The following is a 21540-nucleotide window of genomic DNA, read 5'->3' as shown; positions in this document are numbered from 1 at the left end:
CCTCACCGTGTAACCCCAAACAAGGGACTCTAGTTTCCTAGGCCCCTGCTCCCTTGGTTGGAAATCGCCAACACTCTTGAAATTTCTCAGACATACAAATGAAAAGGGGCTAGAACAATTCCAAAACACAACAGGCTCAGTAACCATGACTTCCAGTTCATCCAAGACTGTCTTGCTAGGCCAGGGAAGTAGTTTCTGAACTGGGTGCGCCAAGACCCTCACGTTCCTGTGTGCGCCTCCACAGCGCAGCTTTTACAGTGCAGACTGATTGTGCGGTGCACGCAGAGCTTTGCCCCATTCATGGTGACTTTCTGTCATTGAGTATGGTGTAAGCTTGGTCGGTATGGAAAGATCTTAAAATGCCCAGGCATGAGAAAGAAGTCTCCACCCCCCCCCCAAATATGTTGACAATGTAGCATGGGAGACAAGTGTAACCAGACAAATCAGATCACAGGAAAACAGAGCTGTTGGGGTCCTATGGGAAGCTGGATGCACGACTTGCAGAACGCTGGGGAGAGGTGGAGATATCTGGGCTCCAGTCTCAGAGACTGGACTTCACTGGAGAGGGTTAAAGTCCAGGTGGCAAGGGCCAATTAGATGGCTCAGCAGGTAAAGGGACCTGCCCCAAGCCTGACAACCAGAGGTCAGAGGTCAGTCCCTGAGATCATCAGGGTAGAAGGGAAGAACCAACACCAGCAAGCTGTTCTCTGACACCCCTCCCCCGTGCGCAGCCACACATCCGTGCACAAACACATGTACACACACCCATGCACACAGCTAAGGCCTCTTGCTCACACATGTAAAGTGCTACTCTACTCTTCAGCTCGGAGGAGGATTTTTGAATAGAGAAATCATGGGATTAGCATACCCTTTCCCAAGGATCCCAGCTTTAGTGGCCTGGCGATTGAGGCTGAGATTGAGGACTCTGAAGAGGAGGAGGCAAGTGTGAGGGAGGGCACAGGACTCATTGCAAAGCCAAAACTGTGAGCTGCCTGGCCTGGACTAACCCCAGGTCTACCCAGTCTGGGACAAGCCCAGGTCTACCTGGCCTGGGCTAACCTCAGCTCTACCTGGCCTGGGCTAACCCCAGCTCTACTCTCACCCATTAGTCTCTCAGCTCCTCAGTTCCCTTGTCTCTAAACCAGGGAGAAAGCGTTTGTCTGTCTCATGAAGTTTTGTGAAATGTAAACAAGATGCCTATACAGAGCACCTGGCACGTCTTCATAAGGCTTAGTAAATTGTTCTCTGATGTCCTTCAGGGATGATTTTGGTTTTGGTGTTGTTTTTCTTTATAGCTACCTTAGGAAGAGTGACCTGTCTGTTTGATTTCTTGTTTTATAGATACGCAAATTGAAACACTTAGAATGAAGGAATTTTTTTAAAAACTCTCCACAGGATGTAGAAAACAGGTCAGAGTTTTTTGAAGCCTTTGCCCTTCATTTTGGGAGGCACGGCTCCCGGTGATGAGGTCTTGGTTATGAGTAAATTCAGGAGTGAGACCTCGTATATAATGGCATGGGGACAGAGAGGCCATAGACAGCTGTAACCAGTGTCAGTGCAGCAATAAGAACGTGTGTGCTTGGTCACGAGGGGCAGGCTCCTCTGTGCCCCAGGCCTTTGTCCTTCTTAGGGAAAAAAAATGTAGAAACCTCACCCGTCCAAAGACTGCTGAAAGGGTCTGCCTTCATCTGTGAGGGACTGTTTCTGGTCTGTGACCCTGCACCCAAGGACAAGGAAATCAGCTGCCTCCCTGAGCTCAACCAACAGTTGCTGCCACGGAGGCCTCTCCAGGGAGAGCTTGGGAAAGGCGCAGCCTTTAAGGTCCAAGGCTGTGTGATCCTATTGGGTGCACAAATCTCTCAACTCTGCTTGTTCGATTGATGGCTTGGTTGCGTCTCCATGTATCCCAAGCAGACTTCAAACTCATAATCCCCTTGCCCTAGCCACCAGATGCTGGGGATCAGAGGTGTACACTCCCACTCCTGACTTCACGTTTTCCCTCTGTTTGGTTTGTCTTTTTAGTGCCCAGGATCAAGTGCAGGCCCTCATACGCGATCAGGACCCTTGCGCCACTATGCTATAGCCCAGGCCAGTCCCAACCTCTAAAACAGAATCGAACAGCACTGCTGTTTGAGCTAAGGTGCTGTGGTAGCAGTGGTCTGGGCCTGAATCCCAGCTGACTAGTTATGGAACACTGACTGGGCAAGTGATTCGGTCTCCGTCCAGCTTTTCCTTCCTGTGAAATGGGTTTAATGGCAGGCCCTACCTCCACAGCTTGTGGTGGAGACCGTACGTTAGAAGGGTGGCTGAAACACTGCTCCTTCTAAGGAAATGTTAGTGGTTATTTCCACTGTAGGTTTCCTCTCCAGGAGTGCTGGCTGCTGTGCTCTCAGGTTGGGGTGGGGGTGGGGTGGGGGCGTTGGCAAACAGGCAGTGGCCTCATGGCCACAGGAAGACCAGCTGTGATGAGGGAGGCCCCTGAAGGCGAAGGATGACTCAGGCTCGACTCCAGGACTGACAGGTTAGGCCAGCGGGAGGCAGGTTAACCCTGGATTTCTCATCTCTGGCTCGTCAGTAGGGCAGGCTTTTTCTACAAAACAGTTTCCCCAAGCAGTAGTGCATGAAGCAAGTGCAAAAGTGATGACCAAGAAGGAACGCTTGTGAGCTCACACGGGGAGAGGCCACTCAGAGGCTGTCATCTCTGTGTTTGCCTGTAGGAGGAAGAGTGATGGCCGGGAGTTAGCGTCCTTGCTGGTGGGGGGTTGTAGTGTTGCGGTGGTTCCCTCCCACTACCCCCCCCCACCCGGCGTTTAATAGACTTCCTGAAAATGCCTCCCGTCTCAGCTTCACTAAGCTGGGTGGCGGTGGGAGGGTTAAAGGGAGCTGTAAGGACCCTTCCTGAGAGGACAGTGCTGCCTGCCTGGTCTCCAGGAACCAAAACACAAGGTGCTTCTAGAAACTGGAGGAAGCAGAGCTAAGGCCTTTTGCTTGGTTATCCCCCAAGCTGCCCCTTGGATCATCCTGTCAGCAGCCCCCACCTCTCCGCACCTCTCAGCAATGGCTGAAGGGATGTCTGGAGCTTCCTGCGGCCAGCCTCTCCCGATTTCAGGAGGAAGGATGTCTGTTTTCTGCCCAAGTGCCGGTTTCCTCAAGAACCAGCTGCCTTGGATACTAAATGGTTGGGTTTAAACATGGTAAGACCTCAAAGAGCTTAGGAAGCCCAGAACCCTATGTCTGGGACAGATTTCTGGTAGGTCAGAGGGCTCCCGGGCTGTCCTGCTTGAATGAGAACGGCCCATGCCCCATCTTGTTTGAGCTGTTTGCTGCACCCCGAGAGAGGTAACAGAACTACTCTGGGCAGGTATTCCGTCCCAGCGGTGGCCTGTGGTGAGACTGATAGACAACGTGGCTCTGGAGTCACACTCACCAAACTCCCTCCCCACTGGGGAAAAAAAAAAAAAGCAGCAAAACCTGCTTCCTCAGGTCACATGGACCATCAAATAAGGAAAGCTAGATGAATACATCCAACTGTACTTGTGTATCTATCAGGGGCCCATCAGAACTTCTGGCTGTCTCTCTCTGTCTATGGGAGACACGGGTAAGCCTAGAGGGATGCAGGGGATGATAGCAAGTCCAGAGGCTGTAGAGCATTCTGGAGTCTCGCAGGCAGGAGTCGGAAGGCTGCGCGCTTGGCAGGGTTTCAGCGCAGCAGTCCTACAGAAGCCTGTCTTTGATCTGCAAGCTTCTGCCAGCTGAGCGCAGCCCACCCCTTGAGGAAGGGCGACTGACTCCCTTTACCTAAATTCAAACATTTCAAATGTTAATTAACTACTTCTAAAAGATGCCCTTACCACAGCCTCCAACCATAGCATCTGTCCAAACAGTGGTCTATACCGGCCAGCCATGCTGACACAGAAGTAAGCGTCACACCATGTAAGGGGGAGGCCTCTTGATGAGGATGTCTCCTGTCGCCTGTCACCTTTCAGTGCTGTCTTTGAAGACTAAAGCAGCAGCACTCAGTGCTGTTAGCACCTGAGCATGGGACCTACAAGTCCCCCCCTGAGTCTCATGGGACTGTTCCTGCTGGCTTTCCATTCCACAACCAGCCCTGGCTAACCACTGGGGTTCCCCCACCACCACCACTGATGCCTGTGCTCCAAGCCATCGCAGTGTCCCCCCATCTCCCGTCCACTTCTCTAACATTTGCAGCACTGCTGTTCTCTCCGTTCAGCTGGACGGCATGAGCAGTGAGTACCATAGTGAGCCTAAGCCAGCGGCCAGGGTGGCCTTTCCTGGGATGTGCCAGTTAGTAGTGACTGAGGGGCTAGAAGGGTGCTGTGGGTGAGTGGGAGTTAGCCTCCTGTCTCAGATGTTCTGGGCGGGGAGGGACACCTGCGAATAAGGAAAAGTGGACCCCCTTCCACCTCAGAGATTCACATACCACAAGCTACCCCCAAACATCCTCAGTTTTATTAGACTCTCCTTGGGGGGATGGGAGGGAGGGTGTTCTGCATGCAAGAATACCACTTGCATGCAGCGCCCACCAGAGGCCAGAAGAGAGTGCCCTGGAAGTAGAGTTACAAGGCATTTGTAGGCTGCCATGTCAGTGATGGGAACCAAATGCAGGTCCTCTGCCAAAGCAGCCAGTGCCCTTAGCTGCTGAGCCAGCTCTCCAGCCCCTTTTTAAGGCGTCTCCTTTTAATGGGATCCGAGACTGCTTTTTGCTGAGATTGAAGAACACTTTGCTGGAATCTGCAAGGCAACGTTGTCACTTGGTGAGCTTAGAGCCCCGTTCCTCTTGTACGATCTTGAAACGAGACCCTGCTTTGGGTGGGTGTCACAGGCCGCTCTCCTTGTTACACACCACGTCTGTACCCTTGTATCAACTTTCTGGGGGGGGGGGGCAGGCAGAACGCGCTTTTCTCATTTTCCAGATAAAGATGTTAAGGCTCAAAGAGATGAAACGGTTTGTCTGAACTCACGGAGGGTACGTGGGAAGCCTGGGCTTGAGCTTGGGGTCACTGGTCCAGTCTGCTCAGTGCACCCTTGTGGCTGATGCCATCTATTGAGCTGCAGCGGAGAAACCATCCTGGCCTCAGGCATGGCCATGAAGATACCACCTCAGACCCCTGGGGCTCCCACATCAGGGTGAGCGGGTTGAACGTTCTTGCATCGGAGGATGCTGGTCTCTATCCATCAAATGGCTGGTCTCTATCCATCAAATGTAAACATTCTCCCGTCCTGTTGACCTAATTCAGAAGGCGTTTATTGAGGCATTACCTTACCTCAGGTTCTCTGCTGGGGGCAGAATAAGTAAGCAGAAGAGGAATAAAAACTAGGCTGGTAAGTTTTGTATTTGAAATGTAAACAGAAGGCTTTGAATTTTACAGGAGAAGGTGCAATTAAGTCATCCCCTGATAGACAAAGGCAAAGTCAGCTGAGCCCATTGCCTGGGGGCAAGATGCAGACATTAGGAGACAGGATATATGTGGTATCTGCTCTTGCCCCCTTGACCCCTGTGCCACAGTCACCAGTGCTGCAGGTTACTATGCTGTGTACAGACACCTAGGGACAGCCTGGGTACTGTAGGAGCCAGCTACATGAAGTCCACTGCAATCCCTACCACGGCTTGTCGGTTCAGCACAATGCCCAAAGCATCAGCTACAAAGAAAGAGAATTTGCCATGCAGCCCAAGAAGAGTACATGGTGAACAGGGAACAGGCTCCTGGGTTGCACAGGGGATGGACAGGCCTGAAGGACATACAGGTTTAGGGACTGCGCCTGCCTTGCTTGGGCCCGGGAGGCAGAAGGCTGCTGTCTTGTTTTGCATCATTCTCTCAAATCCCGTTTCTCAGTCTCCTGTGCAGTGTTCTGTCAGCTTGTTGCCATGGAGAAGTAGGTTGGGGCTAGAAGCTCTGTCCTTCTCTGTCAGCATTTCTGGACCCACCAGCTGCCTTCTGCCCCTGTGCAGATGGAGGGGGGCCAGGATGACACTTGTGCGCAGGCCCTGTCTCTGCCGGCCCTGGTGCTGTGTCTCGTGTCCCCATGGGCCCATCACTGCATTCACTAATGCACTGACTCAGCTTCTTACAGCCGGTGCCCTCTGTATGCCAGGCATTGTGCTGTGCTCTATGGAGAGTGGCCCCTGGCTGGTGGGACCTGCTGGCTTGTCCTGCTGCAGCACCCCTTTACCTGCTTTCCTCAGCTTCTCTTTCCTTAGGGTTAGGGGGATGTTTTGTTTCTCTCTCAGCCTTTATAATTGTCTAGAATCTTCTTGGAAGGCCACAGAAGGCCTAGGAGGTGCTTAACCAGGAAGTATATTCAAGAAACCTCTGAGAATGTCAGTTTGTCTTGCCTTTCTTCCTCTGATGTGTGGAACAAAATGAGGCACAGCAAAGAGATAAAGAACCCCTCTTTGGGGGGAGGGGTGGGGGGAGGGGGACAGAGTTTCATATAGCCCAGGCTGGCCTTGAACTCACTATACAATCAAGGATGACTTTGAGAAAAGATGACTTTGAGAAAGGATGACTTTCTCCAGAATGCTAGGATTACAGGTGTGAGCCTCCACGACTTGTTTATGCAGTGCTGGGGAGCAAACCTCATGCATGTTAAGCGAGCACTGTACGTACTGAGCTCCACTCCAGACTCCAGCCCCGCCTGGCTTCTGCTTTTTCTAAGCCATATCATTTCAAGCGAGTGGCTTAACCAAATAGTTGTCTCTAAACCTGTATCACCAGGATATCAATAATAAAAATAAAAAATACCAGTGACCATTTAATCTTGCCACATGCTTTCTCAATGGAACTCTATAGAGAAAAGTCGCCCTGCAAGGACCCCCATGTTGTGATCAAGAGACCCAAAGCTTGGCTGTGGCTGTGACCTTGGTCAAGTTAGTGTCTCTTTCTACCAGGAGCTCAATTCAGTTTCCACACTGGAAACATCCAGGAGTTGGGTTTTACTATCCTGAATGGTTCTTTTAGCTCCCAGAGTCTTGAGAATTCCATTGAGGGAAAGAAAAATCCCTTAGTGTGCCACCCCCATCGCCAATATACCCCTAGGCTGGAGGCTGACCTCAGCTTGACTTCGGCTGCCAGCTCTGGAAACTGCTGTCCCAGGAGGCTCTGGACCAGAACACTGCTGCTGGATGCAGACATGTCTTTCAGATGTAGAGGTCTCCTTCGGATGCTCCATCTCCCCCGCTGGCGCCCCAGCATTGTGGCTAGGCTTGGCTGGCGTCCCAGAAAACGGAAGAGTTGTTGAAAGGAGGCCGCACTCCCTTCCCCTGTGTTCTGCATTTTCTCGGGACCTGTTGTCTTCCTGAGCCTTTGACTGCTGAGGGTTCTGTTTTCTCAGCCACCCACAGTCCACAGCTCTGTGCAAGGCACTGTGCAGAGTGGCAGAGCGACAATCGCCATTATCCTCACGTCGTCCACCCAGCCTGTGACAATGGGACAGGTGAAACCAGAGCAGAGCTGTAGAGCTCCTGGGAGGCTTGTCAGGGAGAGGCCGCGGACTTGACAGAAGAGTGGACGGCCTCTGTCTTGGCCCAGGTGTTGCCTCTTCCATAGAGCTTAAAAGGGTCGGGCCGGAGTGAGCTCTGAGTCCCTTCATTGCCCTGAAGCTCATCCATAGCAACCATTACAGTCTTCTAGAGGACATAGGGCTTGAGTGGATTCTTGGTGGCCTTCTGAAGATTGAAAGTGGCACGGGAGAAATGGGTGAGCGTATCCGGACCTCAGCACAGGACATGGTGCTACGTAGGCTAAGGGTAGAGCAAGATGGGCAGTCCTTACACTAGGTTAGAGAGATGTGTGAGGAACAGGAGAGATGCGGTCTCAGAGCAGGCAGCCCTTGTACTCCATAAAGGGCCTGGGTCCCTGTGGGCTGAGATCCCACCCAAGAGATACCCGGCAGGATAGAGGAGCAAAAAAAGGCCAAGAACTGGGGCCTTTTCCTTCCTTCCCTGGGAGCCATACTCCAACACATCTCATGACAGAGAGACCTTTACTAGCAAGGCACTAGCAAGGGGTCCCCTTTCTGGTTCCTCTCTTTGCTCCAAGCAGTAGGTTCTAGGATGGTAGGACCCTGGCAGCCTGTAAGGGAATAAATTCTCCTGAGATTTCTGCCCTTGGCTCGTAGGCTGTTCCTCAGCGATGTTTCCCTGAATGTGGAATAACAAGAGGCTGAGTGTTTTGACTCTGTTGGGAGTCAGAGTCTAGATTTACCAGCCAGACCTAAAAGTTCAAAAAATCAGATGCCCTACACCTAGCTGTGACCTCCTCCATCTTTGCAGTCTCCTGTCTCAGGCCTGTCTTAGTTACTTTGCTATGACTGTGACAAAAAAACCGTGACCAAGGCAACTTGTGAAAGGAAGCATTTACTTTGGCTTGCAGTTTCAGAGTGCTGGAGTTTGTGATGACAAAGCAAAGGTGTAGTGGATGGCAGAACGCCTGAGAGAGAGAAAGAGAGAGAGACAGACAGACAGACAGACAGAGACAGACAGTCTTTTGAAACCTCAAAGCCCAGCACCCCATGACACATATCCTCCAACATGATCACACCTCCTAATCCTCCATAAACAGCCTTATTAGCTGGGGACCAAGCATTCAAACATATGTGCCTATGGGAGCCATTCTTATTCAACAATAGCTGCTAAACCTCCCCCCACCTAGTCCTCCTCTTGGTCCTGCCTCTTTAAGGGCTCTCTCTCTCTCTCTCTCTCTCTCTCTCTCTCTCTCTCTCTCTCTCTCTCTCTCTCTCTCTCTCTCTCTCCATTTCTCTCCTAGACTTCACCTTGGCCTCCAAACTGATGTCCCGGACAACCTTCGATCACACTGAACCCACAGTGTCGAAGACATAAGACTGCACAGGTGCTTTACAGATGTTACCATGGCAATAGCAATGTGATGCTGATGCTGATTTTGCCTCTGAGGCACATCTCTGACTCTGCACTTCTCTTACCCAGTGCCTTAGCAGCTTCCAGTTAGCTGTCAGATATAGTCCAAAATCTACAGCCAGGCCTTTTGGACGTACAATCTCTTGAGTCATTTGCAACGATCTGCCCCCTATCTATTTGCCAAGTTTCTGCCACTTTTTACATTTCCATTTGTCCCACCCAGCAGAACCACCGTTGTTAGTTTGGCAAGCTCCAGAGCCCAGCCAGGTCTCTACTCACAGTGTTCTCTATGTTTGGAATGTCCTAGTTCCAGCACACTAGCTTTTCTTCATCCATTAGGAGATATCTGATGATTTCCTAGACTGCTCCTCATTCCTGGAGGGCTGATATCATAGATGGCTCGGAAGGCCTGGCTTGTCTCTGACGCTAGGGTTTGAGTCAGGGAAGTTCTAAAGGGATTTCTGTCTACACTGTTGGTGGGGGCATTGGTCTGGCTGCTGCCCAAATGAGCAGACTCAGGTACCATACCCCAACATGTTTGTAAACAATGCCTGAAAACTTATTCCGCTTTGACCAATAAAAAGCCAAAACACCCGGCAGGGCAGATGGAATAGGCATGGCTAAGGTTCTAGGCTTTGGGGACACAGGGGAAACAGGATAAGGAAGCAGTCAGAGAGCGGAAGAGGTTCTTGGAAAGGAGGAGAGAGAGGGAGAGGAGCAGGAAGGAAGCCACTACAGATTAAATAGAGTAAGAAGCCCATGGCCGGTATGGATGGAGGATTCGGCTCAGATGAAGAACGTTAGCAAGTGTTTTGCGATTATGGACAGAAGGTAGCTTGACAGAAATTATTAGAAGCAGATGGCATGGGATGAGTGCAGTGAGGGAGGTATGGATGGTAGTTTAGGAGATTAATATCTGCCCTGCCCCAGGTGAACCCAGGCTATTTTTAAATGTAACAGGTGTCTGCATTTTTACTGATTGATAGCAGGTTAGAAAATACCACTGTAATGATTATAGGGCTAATAATAAACATTTATTAGACTCTGCCTTTAAATCAACCACACCTCAGAGTCTAGTCCTTGATGGGATTTGAAAGTCTTCCCTAACGTCTGTGCAGAAACACTCAACCAGCTGCACGTGGATGCGACCCCAGCATGTTGTGTACAAACAAATGGGCTTCTCCTTTGACAAACTGGCTGAAGGAGGCAGGAACCTATTACTAGGTATGGGTCGGGGAGATGGCTCAGGTGTGACCCAGATGTAGCGCAGTGTCAGGAGTCCTGCAGTCACCCGCACTGAGCACTCCGTTCCCAAGAGGCTCCAGCCACACAGCAACTCGGCCCTTAGGCGGTCAAGGGAATATAAACAAATCGGGGTCCTGGTCACATAGCCTGAGCTTTGCTTTGGCCTCTAGGCTCAGCATCCCCTAGTTCAGGACACACTGGTCCTATAGCCGCTCCAAAGTGGAAGTCAGACTGGAGGGTCTCCTAGGGAAATGGGCTCCCTTTTTGGGTCAGGAGGATTTGGGAGTGTCACCTCAATCTAGAAACACCTTCTTCTGATGGCCTATTATCCGCTGAGCAGGAGACAGTGAGACAGTGGTGACAGGAGGCATGGGGTCTACCTCCTCAGCTGCTCAGCCTAGCTCCCCAGGCCCTTGCTTCCATTTCAAGCTCGTGCCGCAAACACGCCACCCTCCAGGCCACCGTTTGGAAAAGCCCGTCTCAGCCTGACACTCTCTGCCTGCAAGTGGCGTAGAATTAGACTAATCAGTGGCTCTTAATTTCCCAACAAATGCGGGTGCTGTGCTAATTGCCAGGGTCCACACCGGCGGATCCCCAGTTGGCTGCGTCAAATAAGAGAAGTGGTAATTTGGGGGCTGGAGTGGGGGAGGGCCTGCTTTGTGGCTGAGCCAGTTAAAAATTGTATTAGACCACACGAGCCAAAGCACACCCGGCCCAGGCCTGGGCCTCTTGATCAGGCAGGGAATTGGGTGAGTAGCCCCTAGAGTGTGGGCGGGGAGCTGAAAATCAGTGCCGATGTCCCAGATGCCTGGCATCTCCTTGTCCCTGAGTAGAGTTGTTCTGTTCTTATCCACGGAGGGAGATCTCACCAGCAGCATGGCATGGTGCTGCCAGGGCAGCCCATCAGGGATAAAGCATCCCCAACCTTGGTCTGCTGTTACCATGGCAACATGGCATCTCTAGACTTTCCAGGCATCTGGGCTATGAGCGATTCACACGGGAAAGGGCCACTGCTCTTTCTCCACTCCAGAGAGAGCAAGCTGTGGAGACAGGGCACCATTCTCTGGTGACCGGGGTCTCAAATGAATGTGGTTTAGCACTGATGTGGTGGGGGAGGGGGCTTTTGATGGCATGTAAATGGTTCTGCAAGTCGGCCAGTCTACTCCAGTCTGGGGTGGGGAAGGCAAAGCTGCCAGGTCAGAAGAGACCCTCCTGGAGGAGAAGGTGAAGGGAGAGAGATGAGAGGACACAGCACAAAGGCTGGGGGCTGGGGAGGTCGTGGAGTGTGTGCATGGAGCTGGCAGTTTGACTAGGTGGCCGGGCTGGTGCAGAAGGCACGGTCAGTTCTGCCCCCCAGAAACCTTCCACTTAAGCCCCGGAGGCCTGGCAAATCCCCACCTCATCTTCAGTTGCATCCAAGTTATGTTTGTGATGTCCTCTCTTCCCGGCCTGCCAGACACACACCGTGCCTTCCTTTCAGTGTGTGTTCCTCCCCTGGTGTCTCGGCTCACTGCTGTGTGCTGTCTGTCACTCCTGTGCTCACGAGATCCATTGAACCTCTACTCTTCTTCCATGAGGATACAGAGAAAAATAAATTCTAGTTCAAGGTCAGGCAGGGATCTAGATGCCATGAGACACAGGTTAAGAACTTGGGGTCCGGGCAGTGGTGGCACACATCTTTAATCCCAGCACTTGGGAGGCAGAGGCAGACAGATCGCTGTGAGTTTGAGGCCAGCTTGGTCTATAAAGTGAGTCCAGGACAGCCAAAGATACACAAAGAAACCCTGTCTCAAAAAAAACAAAAACAAGAACACGGGGTCCAGGCTGACTGAGCCTTGATTATTTCCTGGTTTTGTCACTGGTTTGGAGGTGAGCCTAAGTCTCAACTGAACCCCACCTTTTTCAGGGGTGAAATGGGAGGGTGTCCTGAATTGTCTTACCTTAGGTTCTTAGGGTAGTGAAATGGCAGAACAGAAGTGGTTCAGAACAGAAGCCTAGATATCTCTGTGGAGTGTTATTAAATGTTAGTTCTTTTCCTTTTAAAAATGGAGACTCATTCCTCTTCATGACGTCCTTTTCCTTCCTTGCACACGTGAGGCACCTACCGGAATAGCACTTTATGTGAGGTCGATATCAGTTGGGTGTCACTGCCTGACTGGATGCACTTGTGATGGGAAGGAACCATCCACATTGATGGCTGTACACTCCTGTCCGGTGTTCACAGTGTTGATACTGCAGGGTCTCTGCCAGGCTGGAGCCACGCTGGGCTGTCTGTCCTACAGCTCAGCCTTCACAGTACAGTGTGTGCCCATCTGGGTCTCATAGACAGATGCTACATGGCCTCGAACTTGAACCGTGGACCTCCCTGGAGGAACAAAAGTTCTTCCCTCCCTTTGAGAACAGTAGGTATTCATAGTCCCTAAAACCTAACTGCTCGGCCTGCAAAAGATTTCCATTCACTCTACTGAAGTGCCTAGGCACTGGGCTTGTCAGTAGTAAGAATGGCCCATTCAGTGCATAAAGACTGCATGGTTATCGTAGGGCATTTCTGGGTGAACCCACACAGTAGGGAGCCTGGAGAGGGCCTTGTCCCCATCTTTTGACGCCCCTGCTGGTCTTTCCTTGAACAGGGGGAGTTCTTAGCCTTAGAGCTAAGTGTTCGGTCACGATGTGGTCACTTACAAGCTGGCAGCCGATCTCCTGGAGGTGTTTACGTGTTCCCATCCTGCTTCAGGTCTGTGCCGGGGCTGACAGTCTGAGTGACAGGTGAGGGGTGCATCTCCAGGAGTCACCTCCAAGTCAACATGGCTGCAAGTGCCACTGGGCTGACGATGCATGGTCTGGGTATGGTATGGACACACCGTTTTCAGGAGGCACGGACTGTGAGAGCCAGAGAAGTGCTTGGGGGCCACTAAAACTGATTCTTTCAGTCTTCGGGTGCTGAAACTGAGCCCCTGGGGGAGGCAGTGACTTACCTAGGCCCGAGTACCAAACAAGTGTACAGCAAGCCTTGGATCTGACACTGGCCTCTGGGTCTCACAGCACCACTGCTGTGACAGTGGTAGGTGTCTGCATCCCCCCTGACTCTAGTGTTTCATTGGGATTGACTTTAAATCATTAGGTAAAGAAAGAGGATGAATCTGGGGAGATGGTTCAGTGGGTAAAGGCGCTCATCCTCAAGCCTAAGGACCCGAGTTCAACTCCAGAATCCACAAAAAAGTGGAGCAAAGAATCAGCTCCTAAAGTTGTTCTGTGGTCTCCACAAGTGCATCCCTCTCTCTCTCTCTCTCTCTCTCTCTCTCTCTCTCTCTCTCTCTCAACTAATTTTTTGAGAGAAAGGAGTTTTTCAGAGGCATATGCCTCAGACAGTAAAGAGACTTTTTAAAAAAGATGAATTATTATAAAAGCAACATATGAACATCAAGGAAGATTTAGATAATAGAAAATGATTGTATTTAAGAGTCAGCAAACTAAGCAATGTCCTTAGTCCCCCAGAAATGGCCTGGCAAAGAGGTTTCATCATGCAGATGAAGGATTAGACTGGCGGTTCCTCAAACCCTCTGGGGTTGACTCTGAACATAGGACTCTCCAGAGAGAAAGGTGGGGACTGACCTGCTGCAGACTTCAGATAGATAGAACTAACCCTCCGAGAACGATGGCCGCTTGTGTTGGCAGTCCCCACCAGCTAGCTCCTCCATACATGTTCTCCTTGGGTTATCAAGTCACCATCAGGGGAAGTCTCTAAATCAGAAATTTGAGCGTGGGCGAGATTAAACAGCGTGTCCAGGGTCACACACCTAGGGACAATGGTGCTCCTTCAGAGGGTTGCCATCAGAAAGCAGGGGCCCGCATGAACAAATGACTGGCCACTGCTGCCCCTTCTAGAGTCTAGAGAAGGTTCGGAGAAGTATCTGATCGTATGGCCAGAGTCCTCGAAGCTGGGGCGGTTGCTCCATGCAGGGCAGCGTCTTGGTACCAGTTTGGTGCCGTGAGATGCTGAAAACAATTGAGCTAGTGTTTCTCCTACCACAGTGGCTTTCAAATTCTGGTGTGCACCAGAATCTCCCCTGGAGAGTTGTTCTGGGGTGGGCATGAGGAAACAAGTGGGAAGGCTGTCAGGACGTCGTCGGGGACACAGTGGCTTGCTTCTCAGAGCTGGAGAAGCAGGAGTCAGCCCGGGTCATGCTGTCCTGTAGGAGACAGGCCCCCTGAGTCTAATCTGCGCGCCTCATCTGCATCTCTCCCTCCCCTGCACCACAACAGCAACTGGGCCGGCAAACAAATGACACAGCAGAGAATAACAGAACGGTTTCCATAGCGATGCTTAGTGGCTTGTGCCTGTCAGCATGCCTCAGACAAACACTAATGCGAACCCTGGCCAGAGCAGTGTGAAATGTTACCTACTCCATCCAGGGGGAGGAAGGGGGAAGGGTGGCGTGGTTTCGTCCTGTGACTGTACACTGGGAAATCCCCTCCACCCCCCCCCCCCCCCCCCCCCCCCCCCAACCCCAACCAAGTTCTGTAATAGCAGGCAGCAAGATAGACCAGACCAAAGAAGGCTAGGAAGTGGATCCTAGGCATGAAACAGGGCCGTCCCAGCAGCAGCTGAGGAGTGCCAACTGAGCAGGTATCGTGTGGCGGGCTCTGTTGAGTGCTGTATGTATCTGTTTAAAACCAACAAAGACAAGGGAGGGCTTGACTGTCCTTGTTTACAAGTGAGGAAGCCAAGACCTAGGTGTGTTTGCCAGATGACAGCAATACCAAAGCCAAGCCTGGTCAGCCCATAGCAACCGAGCAGCAACAGCTGAAAACCAGAATCTCCGCTCCCACCCCTGAGTGATTAGGGATTCAGGCTAGGGACTAGCCAGTGGCTCCTCCTCGGCTCAGGAGGGAGAGGGTTGGGTCAGTCTATCCAGGCAAGTCATTCTGAGACTACAGTGAAGTAGGCCTAGCCAGCCCTGCCAGAACAGGGGATCTAGAGCTAGCCGTGGAGCTGGCCTAGTCCTTGCTCTGATATCTCCATCTGCTTATAAGTATGCCACATATGCACACGCGTGCGCACACACACACACATACACACAGACACTTCTTTAGTGGAGATAACTGTTGTTGGCCTGCCCAGCTCTTCAATCTCGCTTTCTTTCAGGAGAGTGAGCCACTCTAAGGGCCATCAACATTTCGGAACTGTTCATGCCAGAAACGAATATTTACTGAGTATGTCTTCTGATGTGTAAGGATTTTTTTCAATTTTGTGACAGAGCTGTTGAATAGAATCCAGTTTTTGCTCCCTTAGAGCTTTGCATTCTAGCAGAGACAAAAAAGGTTCTGGTGGGCTATTGCATGGTAGGAGAAGAAGAGCCTCAGGCTCCCCAGGAATTAGACAAGATCCCCCCTGAAAGAGACCCTAGTTGCAGGGTCCAGACACTTCCCTTTCAAATATCACACCTTCTTGACGTGCCACCGATCCAGGAGAGGGTTGCCGGGCTGTGTTCATGTCATCTACTCAAGGGAGGAAGAACACTGCTTCCTTGGAGCAGGGCTTGCAGCTACACACAATGACAAACGTCCTTCCAAACATACAGTTTGTGTGCCAGTCACAAAGAAAATGTCTATGTATTAATCCAGGTGGTATTATAAATCCACTTTGTTCATGAAAAACCAAAACCTGTTGACTGTGTCAACTGTGCTGGCAACTTAGCGCAGGGCTGGCTCCTGAGCGCCCGCTGTGTCATGCCTCCTAATGTTTCTGTCTTGGTTCTCAGGTTTACACTCCCTCAGGCCCGTCACGGGGCTCTCTCTCTGCAGAATGTGTTCCCTCATGTGTATCTGGCAAGAACCTCTGTCCTCCATTTATTCCTTCATCCATTTGTTCGTTCATTCATTTATTTGTTTGTTGTTTTTGAGGCTGGGTGACCTTATGTAACCCTGTCTTCCTTGGAACTCAACTGTCACACCACCCTGGCCTCGAACTCACAGAGACCCACCTGCTCCTGCCAACCAAGTGCTGGGATTAGACCAGCCAAACATCTTAGACTGCCCCAAAGAGTTCCTCATCTTCTCCCCCAAAACTGTTCTCCTCCCAGGCTTCCTGAGCTTCACGTGGGGTGCTGTTGTAAGGGAGTGTGAGCCCTGGCAGAAGACCCCATACGTAGGGCAGCGGTGAGGTGTCAGGGCTGGTCCTCAGAGGCATCACCCTATATTGCATCTGCATCTGTGTCTTGAACTTGATCAAACTCAGCACCAAGTGAGACATGTGCTACATAGAGGGGCTCAGAGCTTCTGATGTGAGGTCCTGGGTGCCATTGTAACACCACTGGAATGCTGGGGAACCCAGAAGAGCCTAGTACAATCCATATTAAATCATACCCTGTGTATTATTAGGTGAGGGCAGCAGTTGGCAAACTGTGACTGGCTGTCACCTGGGCCTACTTTTGTGTGAGGACATAGCCATTCTTTTGTTTGAAAATAAAAGTTTAGGTGTATTTATTTTCCATGTATGTGTTTGCATCCGTGTATATATGTGTGACATGTGTGTGCCTGATGCCCTCAGAGATCAGAAGATGATGTTAAATCAGGTTCCCTGGAACTGGAGCTACCGATGGCTGTGAGCCACCACGTGAGTCCTGGGAACCGAACCCAGGTCCTCTAGCAAGAGCAACAAGTGTTCTTAGCTGTGGAGCCATCTCTCCAGGCCACAAGCCATTCTCAAATGACCTTCAAAGGATCATCAAGAAGAGAATGGGTGGGACTTGGGAGGTGGCTCAGTAGACAAGGTACTTGCTGTACAGGCAGGAGGACCTTAGCACCCATGGAAAACGACAGTCATGATAGCACACGCCTGTGGCCCAGCACAAGAAGGTGACAAGGAGATCCCTTGGCTTGCCGTCCAATGGCTCTAGCCAATCAATAAGCTCCCTTGGCTTGCTGTCCAATGGCTCTAGCCAATCAATAAGCTCCCTTGGCTTGCAGTCCAATGGCTCTAGCCAATCAATAAGCTCCCTTGGCTTGCTGTCCAATGGCTCTAGCCAATCAATAAGCTCCTATGGCTCAGCCTTATCCTGGAAGATGGGCACCATCCATGAAACATGGCTCCCTCTCTGGGCTGTTACAACAAAGCAGAAAATGCACACATCTCTAGTAATCTCTTCTCAGAGTATCGGGGAGGTGATGTCTGGGCCCTTGCCAGGCTTCTCCACCCAGCAGGCATGAACGTCCTGGCTTTGGGCCTCATCTACTCAGCCCTGAGTGTGGCTTCCGCCAAACAAGTTCCCCCTCGGCAGGGGGAGACGAGCCTGCCAGCTGCCCATTGTGCTGTGTTCTGTGGCACGGTCAGCTCTGTTCCTCCCACCCAATCCCTGCTTCTCACTCTTGCCCTGCTGACGGTCAGCTGTGCTTCTCACTGGGGCCAGGCACTTGGCCCACGCAAGGTCCCAAGCTGGGTCCTGAGGTCCTGGGCTCTTCCTACCCTCCCTCCTGCTCCCCATCAGCCTGGTGAAGTTCCTGCCTCACCAAGGGAAGGGAAAGGATTCATTGTCTCTGCATGTGTTTCCCTAGCCAGTACTGCCTCCCTCCCAAGGAATGGAGCCCTGAGGGCTAGCCTGTGAGGCCCACCCGGCCTACCTCGCTCCAAACTGTGGCCTGTAAAGCAAGCTTTTGCCTACAATTTAAACATTCAGATCATGGGAAAGTCAGGAGTATTTTCTGATAAAGATGGCCTTTCAGTGTTTACGTGCTGTTGAAGAAATCAAGCCTAAAAGAGCAGTAACCCTGCTGGGTGTACTGGCACACCTGAGCTCCCAGTACTGGGGAGGTGGAGACAGGAGAATGGAGGTTCAAAACTATCCTTGGCTATGTAGTAAGTTCGAGGCCAGCCTAAACTTCAGGAGAACCTGGACCACCCCCTCCCTGCCCCCCTATGCACACACACACACACACACACACACACACACACACACACACACACACACACACACACACACACCAAATCAGCAAATAGAGTCATAAATACATGTCTGTAGAAAGATCTAGAACAAAACTTTAACTTAAACTGAAAACACACACACACACAAATAAATGCAGCAGGTCATCTGGCTTTTGGATTTGAGCGCTTGAACTTTTTTTTTTTTTTTTTAATATTAACTGGGACTGCAGGGGATTATTCACTGAGGCAGGAAGGATCGTAGGAAACAGTACACAGAAGAGGAGAGAAAGCTGTCCAGGAAGCACACGGTTTAGGTTTACCAATTTCATCCGTAATTGAAGTACACATTAAACAGCGAGACACTATTGTGCATTCAAATTGAAAAAAGATTTTAAAAGCCCATGATGCTAATGAAGACCGGTGATGTGGGATTGGGCAGAGATGCCCATAGAGCACCGAGGTCACATTCAAATAGCTCCCCTGACCAGGATCCTGGCAGTCCTCACACCGTCCTCGGGGGTCTCCAATGTGGCTGTACCCATTGGCTGGGAATCCCCGTCCTACAAATCTAATTTGAGAAGGTAATGAGAAGGAGCGGCAGAGATTCAGGCTCAGAGGTGTACATGCAATACTGTAGGAAAATGGAGGAGAAGAACCGACCCAAAGCATCTGATAATGGCTGACAGGTTAAGCGAATTGTTTAATCCCCATAGTGTGCAATTAGGCGGCCGCTGTAAAGAAATTGCTTAGCGAAAGGGCGCCATAAACAAAGTGAGGTGACGCACCCCAGACTTCTGGGAGAAGACACTTGCAGTGTGTAACAGCAGCTGTATTGGTGGTGTTCTAGAGTGTCATTTCGCACGTTGGTGTATATAGCCCCGTGGCAACAGTGGTTACTAAGAACTGTCCATCCCGAGAACATGGCCGAGTGGAATATGACTTTATATAATGAGAGGCTATTAATGATCTAGGTCTATTTCTAAGGCGGTGTCATGGGTAAAGGTATGTATCAGTGATGTGTTTTTACAAGTCTTTCAGACAAACTAAACTGAGTATATAGTGTTTAAGGGCATACATGTATGTACACATAAACATACAAGCGTGAAAGTGATGGACACTGGCTTCAAAACAGTAGTTAGTAGTTAGTGCCAGGGTGGAAGGCCTACAGGGAGGTGAGGCTTAAACGTGTTTTATTATTTTAAGGAAAGGATTGAAAATGCTTACAGGAAGATGGTAGCTAATCTCCTGCACGTAGGCTAGGATATCGTATGTTGTTTTGCATGCTTTTCTGCATGCTAAGGTATTTCATGTTCTTAAGCAGGGGGCAATCGAAGCAAAGTTTCTTTGTGTAGCCTGAGTGGGTCTGGAACTCAGCGACCTTGGCTTCACCTTCTCCAAAGCTGGGGTGATAACGGAATAACCGTGAGAGTACTCGGGGAGCGGCTGTGGGCCAAATAAGAAGCTGGTGGCCCTGGCCAGAGAAGTGGCAGCAGAGATGGAGGGACGTGGGCCACACTGGAGTTAGCAGGATTCAGTGATTGGTCATATGTGGGGGCGATGGAGAACGGGGCGCCAAGGAGGAGAAAGCTGTGATTGGAGCAGGGACAGCTGGCGGGTCGCAGCATGATCCGCTGACTTGTGGTGGGGGTAGGTGAGGTGGAGCCCTGAGCAGACCCTGGTAATGGCTACATGCTTTGGTTTCTTCCGGTGTGGAGGGGACATTATAGTGATGTCTGTGTCCTCTCTTCCTTAGGTGGCAAGTGCTGTTCCTGGGGCTGGAACGAACATGGCATGTGTGGGGATGGCACCGAGTCCAATGTCTGGACTCCAACTCCCGTGCAGGCTCTGCAGTCGCCATCAACCCTCCTCCTCGTGGGCTGTGGGGCTGGCCACTCCTTGGCTTTATGTCAGCTGCTCGCACAGCCTGTGCCATGCCAGGATCTCAAGGTAACCTGCCCGCTCCCAGATGCCACAGATGCCACAGAAAACACTGAATCTCAGGATGCCGTGGATGAGGAGAGAAACTGGAAGGAGAGACAGTCGGGAACTTCAACCCAACGCAGCTCTGACAGAACGAGAAATAGCAGACCATGAGCAAGAACCTGTAATAAAGGGACTTATCCCAGCAAACGATTCCCTGAGAATCCTTCCATCAGCTTATGGGCTCAACAGTCCTGCTGTCAGCTGAGAGGGGCTCGATAAGCCCCGACGGCTGGGCAGAACTGTGGACCAGAACAGCAAGGAGATGCTTTCCCAGTGCTCAGAAGCTCAAGCTACAGAGAGGAGGGCATCCTTTCTACACAGCAGATGCCAAGGGATCCTCACTAAAGGACATGCAAGGTTAAAACATCAGCAAGGAGGGCCCCAGCCTCTACGTGACGTCCACCCCATGGCTGTGTGTAGGTCAGAAGACAGGGTTCTAGGCCAGGTTTAGAGCAGCACTAAACCCCCCCCCCTTAACTTGGGGGTTTATTTTCTATCCAGAACCCATAGCTTACCATGGTACCCTGCCTGGAGACTCATGTCTTCATGACCAGAACCCAAGCAAAGGCTTGGGGTTGGGTGGGAAGAATGGGATGAGTAATTGGAGAGAACCCAAGGCTTCTGGGGAGACCCAGCATAGGAAACCTCAAGTTCAGACAAGGGTGTCTAGAGCCCGGAAACTCTCAGAAGATGTGTAAGTCTTCTCCCAGCTAGGCAAGATTCTGGGGCCACTCTAGCAGGTGAATAATACAGTCTCTGAGCTGGGGTAACTAGACTTCACCGGCTTCTAGAGGTCACAAAATCCTGGGACATTACTTATGGGGGGACCTTCATTATCATATCGCCTGGAGGCCTGCAGACTACATTCCTCAGAGCCTGGCATGATGGCGCATGCCTTTGATACCACCACATGGGTGATAGAGCTAGGTGGACCTCTGTGAGTTTAAGGCTAGCCGAGTCTACATAGTGAGTCCTAGGCCAGTCAGGGCTTACATAGTGAGACTGTATCTCAAAATAAAAATAAATAAATAAATAAATAAATAAATAAAAAGCCAACAACCATAAAAAGCAAAAACCAGCCCCCTGCGTTCTTCAGAGCTGCAGGCATCCCCTTGAAGACTGGTAAAGGGGGCCTGGTAGACAGCGAGTAGCCTGTCCACCTCCCAGTTATTTTAGGCAGTGTTGCTTTTGTCTTCACCTTATGTTTTCTGCTCTGCATGAGATTATACTTGATAAGTGGGTCCTCAAGAAAAGGTAGAAACTGCTGATTTCATCCAGCCGTTGCTGTTGCTCAGTAGGAGAAAATGGAGGCTGAAAAGGGGTGTGGGTGGGTGGGGGAGGACCATCTCAAGGTCACACACTGAATTCCTGGTCCAGGATGACCCGGTCAGAGCCCTGAGCTAGACGAGAGGGTGGGATTAAAAGTAACTGAGTGAGCAGGAGTGGTTCAGCTTAGAAGGTTTGGGGGAAATCTGTTCCAAACTCCACAAGCCTG

The 21540-nt window shown here is 51.0% G+C and overlaps 1 protein-coding gene across 1 annotated transcript in view; it reads left to right on the top strand.

Annotated features, from left to right (window-relative positions):
- The window catches only part of Sergef (secretion regulating guanine nucleotide exchange factor), a 212949-nt gene extending 192803 nt beyond the window's left edge, over window positions 1-20146 (top strand). Inside the window, 2 exon segments of the mRNA XM_051148598.1 lie at window positions 19816-20084; window positions 20087-20146. Coding sequence (XP_051004555.1) covers window positions 19816-20084; window positions 20087-20131 — 314 coding nt within the window. The 3' untranslated portion in view covers window positions 20132-20146.
- The last annotated feature ends 1394 nt before the right edge of the window (window positions 20147-21540 follow it).

This window comes from Acomys russatus, chromosome 7 (genome assembly GCF_903995435.1).
Source record: "Acomys russatus chromosome 7, mAcoRus1.1, whole genome shotgun sequence".
Lineage (NCBI taxonomy): Eukaryota > Metazoa > Chordata > Mammalia > Rodentia > Muridae > Acomys > Acomys russatus.
The sequence above is the reverse complement of the archived record's forward strand: the minus strand, read 5'-3'. Positions and strand labels throughout refer to the sequence as shown.